We start from the raw sequence: 15,898 nt of genomic DNA, 5'->3' as shown, positions 1-15,898 counted from the left end.
TGTGTGAGTGGCCAAAGAATATCCAATTTGTGAATAATAATCTATTGTGTAAATATATCATTTTTTCATTATCCATGCATTAGCTGATGGTTATCTAGGATGTTTCCAAGTTCTAATGTTATAAAAAGGACATCCATGAACATAGATGAGTAAGTGCCACTGGAGTATGATGTGGAGGCCTTTGAATATAAATCTTAGAGTGGCATGCCTGGATCTTGTTGTAGATCTATTTATTCTCAGTCTTTTTAGAAATTTATATACTCATAAACAGCCATAACGACTGTAGCAATTTGCATATCCACCTGCAATGAATAAGTGTTCCCCTTTCTCTGTATCTTTACATCTGTTATTTGTTTCTTTGATCTTGACTACTCTGACAGGTATAAGACGAAGTATCAAAGTAAAACATAATAGAATGGAATGTATTTTTTAAACTTATAAAACTTACATTTAAATATATCCACTGAAAGTAGATCATGATTCTTAAACATCAGTTTACTGACATTCCCCAGTAGACAAATCCACAAGACATGAATAGAGAAATATGATATTTGTTACAGGATGTTGTTAAAGTGAGATTGGATTCTAAGTGGTGTTATTACATGCTATCTGAAAGCTGTGGAACATGAAAGTTTGTAGTGCAATTTTTCTGATTTTAAAGTCATGGTGGTTGCAGTCAGGAATACCATATGCACAATAAGTAACTCATGAAATCAGGAGATCCAATATTGCTAATATCAAAAACAGACAGAATTTGTGAATTTAAATAGTTTTCTCATTACATAATTCTTTGCTCTTTTTCTGTAAATCTCAGTGTTCGAGGCTATGTTCCTCATGGCCAATAAATATGTTGCTTAGTGTGAGAAGCCACATGTGCCGTTGCTGAGTGGCACTGACTACTGCTGGCCACCACGCATAAGATTGGACAAACAACCAATGTGTACATATGCAGTAAAGTTTTTTGCAAAGACACTGCCTGGCCCAGGCATGATAATGAGGTTCTGTAAGGTACTGAGAGCATAACCAATCAGATGTGAGACATGCAAATGAGGTATGATAATGAGGTTCTGTAAGGTACTGAGAGTATAACCAATCAGATGTGAGACATGCAAATGAGGTATGATAATGAGGTTCTGTAAGGTACTGAGAGAGAGTAGCCAATCAGATGTGAGACATGCAAATGAGGTATGATAATGAGGTTCTGTAAGGTACTGAGAGAGAGTAGCCAATCAGATGAGGAACATGCAAATGAGGCTTAGTGCATAACCAATCCGGGTGTGAGACACGCCCCTCCTAGGCCTATAAAAGCAGCACCAGTTCTGGGCTCGAGGTCTTTTCGCCTCTACAATCAAGCTCTCCCATTTAACGTGTGCAGACGGATCCTGTTGCAGCGTCCTTCTTCCTGGCCAGTCGAGCGCGCGCAAGAGCTTAGAAAGTCTATTTGAGTAGGACTGTTGTGTTAGGAAAATAAGCTTTTTGTACAACAGAGGCAAGGTAGTCTCTAGTATACAGCTCTAATTTTCTTTTTCAATCAGTACAGTTCCATAGCTCATCAATTCTTCCAATGGAAGGGTGGGTACTCCATAATGGTTAATCTTTCATTAAACACCTAATGGCATTACTCAGAAGTATTAGTAAAAATGAGAATTAACTATCATGGAAAATCATAGGAAAATTACAAGGAAAATTAAGTGTATCAATATTGGTAATAATATTTTTGACAAGATACAATCAAATATATCAAAAGCATCTTTATTCAGGCTATGCTTTTACACATAATGCTCTTTTTTTTTTCTCAGTACAAAATACAGGGAAGAGTCAAAGTCAGTCACTTAAAATATCATTGGTATTAAATGCAACCCAGTACACGAAGAAATAGAGATAAGAATGAATCTAGATAGTTTTCATACCTAAATGTTAAAGTTATAAACAAAAAGCTTTTTTTCCATCAGAACAATTTTTCTGAATGCTACTTTGATCTACTTGTTCCTCAAACTATAGACCACAGGATTAAACATAGGGATGACCATAGTATAAAACACAGATACAGTTTTGTCAGTGTTCATTGCATGACTGGAACTGGATTGTAAGTACATGAAGATAAGAGTCCCATAGAATGCAGTGACAGGAATTATATGGGAAGCACAGGTGGATATAGACTTCTGATGGCCTGTACCTGAGTGCATTCTTAGGATACCAATGAAAATAATAATATGAGATAATAGATAATTATGAGAGCAAAAAAAGATATTGAAGCTGGCTAGACAAACAGAAACCAGCTCATTCACATGTCTATCAGATCAAGAGACATACATGATGGCTGGCATATAAAAGAATAAATGGTAAATCACATTAAATTTACAGAAGTAGAAACTGAACTGATACAAGTATCTCCAATGAATAAAAATTCATTCATGGAGAGGCAGTGATGGCACACACCTTTAATCCCAGTACTTGGGAGGCAGAGGCAGGTGGATTTCAGAGTTTGAGGCCATCCTGGTCTACAGAGTGAGTTCCAGGACAGCTAGGGCTATACAGAGAAACCCTGTCTCAAAAAAACAACAACAAAAAAATCTTTCATGAAGTCAAATATGTAACAGTTTATGATTATATATACAAACACTCCTTTAGTAATTAAGGTGGCATGGTGTAATAGCTTACACAGTTTTGCATAGCAATCATAGCCAGCTGAGGCTTACAGATAATTTTCCACAGAAGCAAAGCCTGCAGCAAAGAACATCTGATCAGCACAGTCATTGTAAGACATAGGAGACGTTGTCTCCTATTAAAGAGCTCATCCATGACTTTGGGAGTGATATATGAAGAGTAACTGAGATCACCAAGGGAAGGATTACCCAGGAAAAAGTACATGGGGATGTAGAGCCAAGAATCCAGAATAAAAAGTAGGATCATCCCCAGGATGAGGATGTAGATGAGGAGGAAGGTGATGAAGAGGGGAAGCTGCAGACTTGGGTCATCAGTGAGTCTTGAAAGGATGAACTGTGTCACTTCTGTTCTGTTCTCCATCATTGTCATCTAACATCGCTAGATGTTCTGTGGCAATAAAAAAAAAGAATGAGATCTTAACAAACTAAAAATTGAAATTAATTAACACAAGATACACTCATTCATTTTAAGAACAATATAATCTAAAAAATACTAAACAAAAGCCTAAGCTTTGAACCTCAACTAACTGTATTAATCACATATATAGCTACACACTGTTAAGTCTGAAAAGTGTTAATGAATCATACATGAAATTTAAAGTTTTGTCCATGGTTTAGCTAATTATTAAAAAGTTTAATGATTTGACCAAAAATGCTGCTGTTCACTTAGTAACTCAGTAAAAGTTGTTACTACCACAATATTTATCTGCCAGGAACAGAATAGAAAGTGTGGATTGCATTCACTGTCCCCTCTTAGAACCATGTTCTTTTTTTCTTTATTTTTATTTGTTTTACTTGTCTAATTCCTAGCTTCCTCCTCTAATAGGTAAACACATAGTGACAATATAACATTAAAAGATCATTTTCTTTCTTTTGCATCTTTGTAGAAATATGCATAATATAACAATTAAGAAATTACCTATGATGGAGATTTTTATGTTTGTACCTCAATATGAAATCAATTATTTAGAAATATGTTGAAATAAATGTTAACCTTCAAAAATGCATAGTCATTATATCTACTTCTGCCTTTTGTGAATTATTCTTCTACATAAAATGTCTATGCAAGCTTGTCAGTTATTGGGGAAAAGAACCTATTAATAGTCAATATGCAATCATCAAGTCAGACACGGAGTACAGTCTAGGTATTATTATAAGTACACTTTCTCAGATTATACTCAAAATATCTCAATTTCACTACGGTAAGAAGAATGGAAAAATCAAGATTAGCATGAACCAATTTTCAATTTGTTAAGATATCCTTTTTTTTCATTTAAGTGTTGGTCAACTACTCTCTATAAGCATTGCAAACACTGTAATGACATGTATGCTCCAATTTTACAAGTTTCAGCTGTTAAAAAAATAGATATAAGGTGCTGGAGGACTGGCCCATGGATCAAGAGATTACATTGCTCTTGAAAAGAATCTAAGCTCTGGTTCTAGATCAATGTGGGTACACTGAGCAGTTTGAAACTCCTGGTCCATCAAGATCCCCTTCCTCTGTCCTGGTCTATTCTTCCACTTATGCATAAAGAAGCACAGACCCAAAAGATGCAGACATGTAATTCAAAATTAAAATAAACCAATAGAGACATTGATTCAAACCTCATGATTTAGGGTTGACAATTTTAAAAATCAGTTTGATATTTGACATTCAGTATTTTTCCTTACCATGGTTGGAGATCACAGCAATCCCTCACGTCAGAAGTCCTTCTATACTAACAACCATTATTATTGAAAGGAAAAGTAAATATCTACAAAGCATGGAGAGTGTTTCCCCAAAAATGATGAGGTGTGGAGTCACATCCGATCTCAGAGACAAATGCATGGAGACCTGGAATGAATCATAAGGACTTCATGAGCGCTCAAGATTTCTGATGCTCCTGACTTTACTGGGTAAGAAGGAAGCAACTAACTAAGCGGTGGGATGAAGTTGACTACTTTTATATATACCAACATGTTTACATTACTTGTTACTTCTTGATTTTTTTTTTCAAAATGGTGTAATTAATTCTCTGGGAGATGCAGACTTTTAGTATATAGTACTAAGAATGTTGTCAAATATGTAGCCCTATATCTACTACCATTAACAAGTAAGATAATCTGTAATTACCATTAATAACTGTTCCTTCCACCCATCATGTCAATTATGTCACCAACTGATTTCAGATTTGCTGTTAGTCCCTAAACATAATCCTGAAGTATACAGACTGAGTTTATGCTTCAGTTAATAATGAACAGCATCCAGAATGTTAATTGTGTCAGGGTTATCTGTTTTATTTTTGGCTTATTACTTGCATTTATGTTCCCCCCCTCAGATATGAATTGGTACATTGGTGTGTGTGTGTGTGTGTGTGTGTGTGTGTGTGTGTGTGTGTGTGTATGAAATGGTACACTGGTGCTGGTGTGTGTGTGTGTGTGTGTGTGTGTGTGTGTGTGTGTGCATGTGTGTGTGTGAGAGAGAGAGAGAGACAGAGAGAGAGAGAGAGAGACAGAGAGAGAGAGAGAGAGAGACAGAGAGAGAGAGAGAGAGACAGAGAGAGAGAGAGAGAGAGAGAGAGAAAACAATGGTAGATGATGTCAGGACCTTTTTGTAATTGCCATCCACCTTATTAATTAAGGAAGAGACTCTCAGCTGAAGTCAGAGCTCACCAATAATGCTAATCTAGCTAATCAGTTTACTCAGGGGATCCTGAGTCTTTGCTCTCAGGGAGCTGGAATCACATGCAGGCTACCATGAATACCTAGCCATTTCTGTGGAATCTAAGAATCAAAACTCTAATATTTATGCCTGCTACTTACATGATGAGGTCTTTACCCATATTTCCATTCCATAGAACCACTTTTAAAGAAGAGAAATGTGTCAGTATGAGGATATTACAAATTAGTTTTCTTAGTTTGCAATTACAGAATAACTGGCTAATGTAAGCATTTGGCTATTATGAGTAAAGACGACTCAAATGGCTGATGACATAATTTTAATGGATTTATGCACTTAAAATGTTTTGATAGCTAGGAATTTTGTGTATTATACAATATATTTCAATTAAGTCTATTTCCTACTCTTACTTTCAAATCCTTCTATAGCTCTCCACCATTTTTTGCCCTATACCATGCATTCATTTTAAAGTCCTCTTAGTCAATATATTACCCGTACAAGCTAAAAAATTATGCCTACTTGTAAGATATGCACATTGGTCCAATTACAGCATGGTCCCTAATTATATTCTAAAGGTTTATTCTTAAGCCCACAGTTAAGATTAGTCTTCACACCTAAAAAAGAAAATTTTCTTTGCAAAACATAGAGCCCACTACAGAAAACCATAACCAATCAAATTCAGAGTTGTGGATCACAGTTCTAATAGACATATCTGTAATATAATTCCCATACCTATAGCCCAAATGTCATTGCAAAAGAAGAGACAAGATTGTGAGAGAAAGAGGATCAAGAAATTTGCTGTGAAGCAGGGCAGTGGTGGCACACACGTCTAATCCCAGCATTTGGGAGACAGAGGCGGGCAGATTTCTGAATTCGAGGCAAGCCTGGTCTACAAAGTGAGTGCCAGGACAGTGAAGGCTACACAGAGAAACCCTGCCAAAAAGAAAGAAAGGAAGAAAGAAAGGAAGGAAGGAAAGGAAAGGAAAGGAAAGGAAAGGAAAGGAAAGGAAAGGAAAAGAAAAGAAAAGAAAAGAAAAGAAAAGAAAAGAAAAGAAAAGAAAAGAAAAGAGAAAAGAAAAGAAGAGAAAAGAAAAGAAAGAAAAAAAAAGAAATTTGCTGTGAGATTGTGTCTACTAGAAATGTCAGATGCTATACTCAAAATTTCACCAATATTATTCCCTAAACATGAACTGAACAACGACAAGAACAATACACTGGCAAAGTGTATAGAGGAACCCCGGGTGTCATCAAGCCTATACAAAGAACTCCAAGCAACAGCCACTAATGAATTCTTAGAGCAAGAACTTACCCAAAGAGCATACCAATTGGTTCAATATTTTATCCAATATCAAATAAACAGCCTTGAATAAATAAATAAATAAATAAATAAATAAATAAATATATATGTATGTATGTATGTATATATATATACATATATATATATACATATACATATATATATATAAAATACAGACATTGTAAGTTGAACTTAACTATGTATAACACACATACGCTTAGGTAATGCATTTGAAATAAATTTTTTAATATATATATATGAAGCAAAACTTTCCCAAGTAGCCTGCTAACCCAGGGGGACCTCAATTCTACCAATGCCCCCTCCCACCTCCATTATACCTGAGGCTCCTGAACCAAAGAGGTTAGCTTCCCTTTCCAAACCCATATAACATACACTGCTTGAGCTGCCTTGTCCTTCCCATATGCACCTCCACATGAGCATGTGGCAGGTCTACATGCCTGCCCTTGGACCCTAGAAAAACCCAGTCTCTATCCTAGAAGGTCTGCCCTAACCAGAGACACAAGGACACAAGGGACACAGGAGTCTTGCTCTAACTAGGGACAAGGAGGCCTACCCTAACCAGATATAGCATTGCCTGCCTCTCAGGAGGTTTGATCTAACCAAGGTCACATAGCTTTACCTGCCTTCAGTTCAAGAGAGCCATATCAATTAACATCAGAAATAACCAGATGGCAAGCACAGAACACAAACAACAGAAGCCAATGTAATTTGGCACCATCAGAACCCAGTTCTCCCATCACAGCAAGCCCTGGAGATGCCCTAACACACCTCAACCTGAAAAACTCTCAATGACCATAGATGGAGAAGCCAAGATATTCCATTAAAAAAAAAAAAGATTTAAACAATATCATTCTAGTAATCTGGCCCTACAGAGGAAACTACAAGAAAAACTGCAACATAAGGAGAATAACTGCTCCCAAGAAAACACAAGAAATTAATCATCTCAAAAGAAACCCAAATATAGATACACACACACACACACACACACACACACACACACACACATACACACAACCACCCCCAGCAACAACAACAACAAAAAAAAAAACCCAGGAACTAATAATCATTAGTCTTTAATATCCCTCAACATAAACAGACTCAATTCCTGAATAAACAGACACAGGGTAAAAGACTGGACATGCAAACATTTTTGCTACCTACAAGAAACACACCTTAGCAACAAAGACAATAACTACCTCAGAGTAAAAAAACCTAGAAAAAATGTTTTCCAAGCAAATGGTCCCAAGAAACAATCTGGAATTGCCATTCTAATCTCTAATATACAAAGAATAAATAAAACCAAGTGATTTTTTTTTAAAGATTTTATTTATTTATTATATGTAAGTACACTGTAGCTGTCTTCAGACACTCCAGAAGAGGGCGCCAGATCTTGTTAGGGATGGTTGTGAGCCACCATGTGGTTGCTGGGAATTGAACTCAGGACCTTCAGAAGAACAGTCGGGTGCTCTTATCTGTTGAGCCATCTCACCAGCCCCCAAGTGATTTTTTTAAAGAAAATCAACAAGATATTTAAACCCTTAACCAAACTAACTGAAGGGCACAGAGACAGTATCCAAATTAACAAAATCAGCAATGAAAATATATAACAACAGAAACTGAGAAAATTTTAAAAAATATCAAATCTTAATTTTAAAAAAGCCTATACTCAAGAAAACTGGAAAATCTACAGAAAACGGATGATTTTCTGGACAGATACCATGTACCAATATTAAATGAAGATCAGATAAACTATCTAAACACTCCCATAAGCTCTAAGGATGTGGAAGTCATTTAAAACTTCCCAAAAAAACAAACAAACAAAATCCAGGAACAGATAGTTGTAGTGTAGAATTCTACAAAATCTTCAAAGAAGAACTACACTGTCAGTATGGAGACACGGGTCAATCAATGGAATAGAATTGAAGACCCGGAAATAAACTCACAAATCTATGGACACAAGATACTTAACAAAGAATCAAAATCATACAGTGAAATCAAGAAAGCATCATCAGCAACTGGTGCTGGTATAACTGGAAATGTGTTTGTAAAAAAAATACAAATTGATCCATATTTATTACCTTGTACAAAGCTCAAGTCCAAGTGGATTAAGGGTCTCAACATAAAATCAGATACATTGAATGTATTTTTTAAATTTTCTATTAGATTTTTATTTATTTACATTTCAAATGTTATCCTCCTTCCCAGTTTCCCCTTCAAAAACCCCTTAACTCACTCCATTCTACCCTATTCCTATGAAGGTGCGCCCCATCCACCCACTCACTCCTGCCTCACCACCCTAGCATTTCCCTATCCTGGAGTATCAAACCTTCACAGACCGAGGGGCTCCCCTCCCATTGCTGCCAGATAAGGCCATCCTCTGCTACATATGCAGTTGGAGCCACGGGTCCCTCTATGGCTTTGGTTGGTAGTTTAGTCCCTGGGAGCTCTGGGGGCTCTAGTTGATTGTGTTCCTGTTCTTCCTATGGGATTGCAAAACCCTTCATCTCCTGCAGTCCTTCCCATAACTCCCCCATTGTGGTCCCTGAACTCAGTCCAATGGTTGGCTGAAAACATCCCCATCTGTATCCATAAGTCTCTGGAAGAGCCTCTCAGGAGACATGCATATTTGGTCCCTGTCACCAAGCACTTCTTGATATCAGCAATAGTGACTGGGTTTCATGATTGCATGTGGGATAGATCCCTGGGTAGGGCATTCTCTGAATGGCCTTTTCTTCAGTCCCTCCTCCATTCTTTGTCACTATATTTCCTTTAGACAAGAGAAACTCTGGGCTAAGATTTTGAGAAGGGTGGGTGGCCCACCCATCACTGAATCTAATGGAGGAAATAGCCTCAAACACATTGGCACAGGGGAAAATTTTGTGACCAGAACACCAATGGCTTAGGCTCTAAGGTCAATAATTGACTAACGGGACCTCTTGAAAATGAAAAGCGTCTGTAAGGCAAAGGACAGACACTATAAATAATAAAAAACAGCAACCTACAGATTGGGGGGAAATGTTCACAAATCCTGCATCAAATTTTTTGACCCAGTATTGTTTATGTCTAAATGAAATGCTAGGACAAAAAAGGAGCAGAAACTGAAGGAAAGGCCATCCAATGACTGGCCCAACTTGGGATTCATCCCATGTGCAGGCACCACACCCTGACACTATTACTTGTTGTGCTTGCAGATAGAAGTCTAGCATGAGTTTCCTCTGAGAGATTCAATCAGCAGATGACTGACACAAATGCAGATACTTAGAGACAACCATTGGATTGAGGTCCTGTCTGTACCTCTAGGAAAGAGGTAAGGGAAGAACTGAAGGAGCTGAAGAGGATTGCAACACCATAAAAAGAACAAAAGTATAAACTGATGTGGACCACTCCGAAATCCCAGAGACTAAGCCACAAACCAAAGAACATAGATGGGCTGGTCCAAGGCCCCAACACATATGTAGCATAGGACTGCATTGTCTGGCCTCAGTGGTAAATGATGAGATTAATCCCCTAGAACATTGATGCCACAGTAAAGGGAATGTTGGCAGGTGTGAAGTGTGGGTTGGTGAAGCACACTCAAATAAGCAAAGGGGAGAGGGGAGGGTGTGAAGAACACAGTAAGGGGAGCCAGGAAGTTGGGCAACATTTGGAATATTAATAAATAAAATAATTTAATAAAAAGAAAAAATGTTAGACAACATAAGAATAAAAATTTATGTTTATAAATAAATAAATAAATAAAGACTCAATTAAAGATACTAACAATGAAAACTATAGAGAAATGTATGGAAGACATTTGAGGGCATTACTTGAAAATGGATGGAGAGTTATTTCTCTTTGTTTTGCAGAATACCACAAAGAAAATATAAACAAATAAAAACAACTAAAAATATAATTGTCTCAAGGTAGAAAAAGCCTGCTTGCTAAAGTAAATAGTCCATAGAACAAAAAGAAACAATTATGGTATTGGACAAAAATAGCCAAAATTATGTATCTGATAGGGGGTTCATTTTCAGAATATAAGAATAATTACAAAACTCAACGGAGACCATATAGGAGGACCAGCCCTCTCAACTAACCTGGATCTTCAAGATCTCTCAGACCCTGAATAACCAACCAGGCATCATAGACCAGTTGATATGAGGCCCCCAAAATATATACAGCAGAGAACTGTCAGGTCTGGACTCAGTCAAAGAAGATGCACCTAACCCTCAAGACAGTGGGAGGATGTGTGGGATGTGGAGCAGTGGGAGGGTGCACTGGGAGGGAGATAAAGTCTGGACTGTAAAAACAGATTAAAGAATAAATTAAAAAATCTAAAAAAGAAGAAAAGAAAAAATAATAGCCAAACTTAATAGTAAATAATTGATAAAAGAGAATGGGTGAGATGGCTTACTGGGTAAAGAAGCTTCTTTAGAAACACACACACACACACACACACACACACACACACTAAAACTTTAATAAGTATAATTAGAAGCCAGTAGAATTAAGTAGACATTTTTTTTTAAATATAACAGAGTATCCTATAGAGTTCTAGAATGGACAGCTCCTAAAGAATGATCAATGATCATTAGGCGTTTTAGGAAGTTACAGTTAGCTAGAAAGAGAAAGCTCAGATGTCTTGTTGGACAAAGGGGTTACTATAGGTAGAAGTAATGCATATTTTTAGATAGGCTGGAAGAAATGAAAAAATGCTAGAAGGAAGGATATTATATGTTTTATCACAAATAAATAGTGCTTGTGAAGGCAGATATACTTAATGAAATTCAAACATTTACAATGTACATTATGTATAGAAAAATTGTATGGTACCTCGTTAATATATATGACTTTTGTGTTTTCATTTATTTATTAAAAATGAACTTTAGTTTCTATGATACAAAAGGAAGTTTGGTCCCCATGGCTGGTTAATTGTTCTTTTTTTTCCCCTAAGAAGAGAGTATGAGAATCTTCAGGTATACTCTTGGGGATTCTCCAAAGCTCTCTGAGTGTCTATAATTCTCCTCACACCTCCATGTACTAGCCTCTGAAATACCAATGTGACACATGAGGGGACACAGTGCATGTCATTCTCCACTAGATCTTATTTACTTTATTAATGAGAATCATTGTTATTATAGGCAGGTCTTTGGACTGATGTGACTATTAGATTTCAGCCTTCAAGAAAGGTGAGAAAAAAACAGTCAAAGATAAAAAGCCACATTGATTAACTTTTATCTGTCAAGTTCTTCATGGGTTTCCTTACAGATTCCTGCTTTTTTGTATACAGACATAAACTGTGAACTATGGGACCCAAGTAATCTTGTCTTGTATTCCTGTATTATGCATTCCTGCTAAGGAGGTAAGTGAATATTCCAAAGGAAAAATAGAAAATGCATGGTGAGTTCAGAATTTGGTCTGTGTGGAAGTTCTGAACACCTCTTGCTTTATACAAGCTGTAAAACTTGACCATTTTCTAAGAGCAACCAGCTGAAAGAAGTTTTGAGAACTATCACATAGTAGAATTGTAAGATTTTTATAAGAACTATTCTGGGTAAAATATTACCCCACTTTAAAATGCCTACTTACAAATGTGAAATATAATTTCATAAAATAAATGGGCTTTGTATACCTACTATGAGTTACTTGAAAACAGCTTTACTTGAAAATAGCTTTGAGGGCTAAAACAGTTTAAAAGCTAAATGTTTTTCTTCTAAAACTAGTTTTGAGATGCTGATTCAAATTTTAAGTGTCAAAACACTGCAGAAATTTTGATGATTCAAATATTTTTAAAAATCCTCTCAGAAAAAAATAGAAAATATAATTTGGTTGATGTAACTTTATGTTGTTCGGTTTATGCTTCATTCAATTGGAGACAGAAGAAGCAATCAGGAAAGATGCAGACCAAAAAGATAAAACTTATCTTTCTGTATACTGATAAATGCTTATACATCAGTGAATACTGTCCCAGCTACATTTAAAAACTTATACCTTCTGGTCAGGTTTGTTGAATGAGATCTTTAAGTCTTGTACCTAAGGGTTTCTCATGTATTTTCTAAAATTGAGATTTTTGTGTAATTTCTTAGATCCTACATTTTCCTACGAGTAAAGTAAGAAAAATTACTTTCTTTCTACTTCACACACACACACACACACACACACACACACACACACACACACACACACACACACATTCCACTTGTAAATAATGTAGCCAGTGGTGAAAGTTAATATATAAGATTGGCCATTTAAAAGCCTAAAGTATATTACATAATCAAAGTGAGCAAAAGCTCAACCCAATGATGATTGCAGATAATAGTTATTTAGGGTAGATATACTTCCAAATATGCTAAGCCAAACAAGAAAATTGGCTGTGAGAACTATATATATATATATGAGGATATATATCTTGGGCTATATTGGGTTTTCACTGTTGGTTGATATTCTGAGAAAAATAAAACTAAAAATAAGAAAAGTGGAACGTTTTATCTAAAATTAAGGATTACAATAATGAAACTTTTGAAAAGGGTGGTCCGTGTGAAATGCCATTACCAGCATCCATAGTCTTCTAGTGAAAACAAACCGATGATCATGAAAAGGTACAGGCAATACCAGTGGCCCAAATACACAAAGGGCATTTAGAGAAATAACTTTCAGGACTTAAACTTACCCAGAACAAAAGCCTTCTATGCTATTATTACACAACAATAACATCATGATCGCTAACGTGCATTAAGTCATGTTAACACCCTGTATGTTAACACATTATTTTGTCTTTGGTATGCTCTTTTACTTTTGCAATAATATCACAAGTTATACCTCATTAATGTCTTCAAGAGCAAATGGCAAAATAGTGCTTAGAGATGCTAGGTGCTTTCTGGATACATAGTGGATGATCAAATATATATGTCTTCTAAGAATTTGAACTCTCTATATTTTAAAGGATATATCTTTAATCCAAATTGAATCTGAGGTTGAACATTCTTCCAACATAATTGCAAGCTTAACAAAAATAGTAATTACAGTGTTGAACAATAATGATTCATGTTAAAACCTTCTTTGACCTAGCATACCTTCATGCTTCTGGATATATCCTTATCAATGTATCTAGAAATGCCGTATTAAAAGCATGAGAATTTGTGTGGAAAATGTTAAAACGCAAATCAGAGCTCATTATTTCATTCATAACCTTCTAGTCCTCAGAAGAGACATTTTATGGTTAGGTTAGGGATTAAGTGCTCAATTAATATTTAATGAAAAAAATTATATAGGGACCAAAAAGAGCTTTTCACATAGACTGCCACTCAGTTTACTGTGGTTAAATGAAAGAAAAATTATTCATTATAATTAAATTATTTTAGATGCATACCTCGCAATGGGTTAAAGGTTTAGTTGTGTTATTTAAAAATGCAGAAAATTTATATCTCTTGTACTTGACAAGTTCCTTGGAGGTAACAATTTATCAAATTCATTATATATTGTCAGAAAACAGACTGTTTCTATATTATTTATGGTAGGTAAGAACAGTAGTGTTAGTTTTACACAGCCCAGAAAAATGGAACAAGTATATAGGCACACTAAAAGAAACCATTTTTACAGTTACTAAACTGTATACATGTGGCTAACAAATATATATCATTTCCATTTTTGGTAGAAAGTCAATTGGAATCTCACAGATTCCAATTCCATCGTTACCCCATCCTTAAACATTTTTAAAAATTAATTCTATGTGTGGAGGTGATTTGCCTACATGTATGTCTATAACAAAGATGTCAGACAGATCCCATGGTACTGGAATACAGACAGTTATGACCTGCCATGAGGGTGCTGGGTCCATTGGAATAGAAAGCCAGAGCTATAACCACTAAACCACCTCTCTAGCTCCTTATTGTACTCATTTTGCTTTAAAATTCTTTAAGGCCTTCTGTTGATTAACTGACATCATTAATGGAGAACAGAACAGAAGTGACATGGTTCATCCTGGTTGGACTCACCAATGACTCACAACTGCAGCTTCCCCTCTTCATCACCTTCCTCCTCATCTATACTGTTACCTTTGTAGGAAACCTGGGACTGATCCTATTGATTCTCTTAGACTCTCGGCTCCACACGCCCATGTACATTTTCTTAAGTAACCTGTCCTTAGTGGACTTCTGTTACTCTTCAACAATCACTCCAAAGGTCATAGCTGGAATCCTCACAGGAGACAAGATCATGTCCTACAATGCTTGTGCCTCTCAGATGTTCTTTTTTGCAAACTTTGCCAATGTGGAAAACTACCTTTTAGTCTCCATGGCCTATGATCGCTATGCAGCAGTGTGTAAGCCCCTACATTATGCCACCACCATGACAAAACGTGTGTGTGCATCTTTAGTCATTGGCTGTTATATCTGTGGTTTGCTGAATGCTTCCATCTATACTATGGATGCATTAAGTCTCTCCTTCTGTGAGTCTAATGTGGTTCATCATTTTTTCTGTGATGTTTTGGCAATCATGACTACCTCTTGCTCTGATAGACATGTTAACGAACTGATTCTTGTTTATTTAGCCAGCTTCAATGTATTTTTTGCCCTTATACTCATCTTAATATCCTACATGTTCATTTTTACCAACATACTAAAGATGCATTCAGCTTCAGGATATTGTAAAGCTATCTCCACATGTGCCTCACACTTAACAGCTGTCTTCATTTTCTATGGGACGATCATATTCATGTACTTACAGCCCAGCTCCCATCACTCCATGGACACTGACAAAATTGCATCTGTGTTCTACACCATGATCATCCCTATGCTGAACCCTCTGGTCTATAGCCTGAGGAACAAGGATGTGAAAAGTGCATTCACAAAGATTGTATTGAGGTCAGGATGATGTTTACAGCTTTGATTTTAGGTTTTTAGAATGCAAAACACTTGGATACATTCATCCCATCTTAACTTTTAATGAATCAATTTTTCCCACCCTATATTTAATTTAAGAGCATGAGGTGACATCTTCACCTCTGCAATAGTGTGTTGGCTAACATCATCTTCAGAAGAGTAAGAAATGAACAACATGGCTATGGTAACTATAAGTCAGACTGTGAAAACTTAATTTACTGTATTACTCTATTCAATCTTTTTCCATGAAATATTTTTTCTGTCACATAAATACCAATCTATGCAAGCAGGTGCATACAAAGTTCTTTAAAGTGAATACACATTCATAGATTTCTTAAGAAGTTTATTGCAAATAGATGCTAGAAACTTTCAGTAATATTGTTGGGAGCCATTATGG

General features: G+C 36.1%; 1 protein-coding gene and 1 pseudogene across 1 annotated transcript; one reads left to right on the top strand and one right to left on the bottom strand.

Moving 5' to 3' along the window:
* Positions 1,911-3,036, bottom strand: Olfr1460-ps1 (olfactory receptor 1460, pseudogene 1; annotated as a pseudogene).
* On the top strand, positions 14,570-15,493 carry Olfr1459 (olfactory receptor 1459). The gene has a single exon (NM_146689.1). It carries the CDS (start codon positions 14,570-14,572, stop codon positions 15,491-15,493), a length of 924 nt encoding a protein of 307 aa, NP_666900.1.
* The last annotated feature ends 405 nt before the right edge of the window (positions 15,494-15,898 follow it).

The sequence above is a fragment of the Mus musculus genome, chromosome 19, assembly GCF_000001635.26.
Source record: "Mus musculus strain C57BL/6J chromosome 19, GRCm38.p6 C57BL/6J".
Lineage (NCBI taxonomy): Eukaryota > Metazoa > Chordata > Mammalia > Rodentia > Muridae > Mus > Mus musculus.
This window is presented reverse-complemented; position numbering and strand designations above follow the sequence as displayed.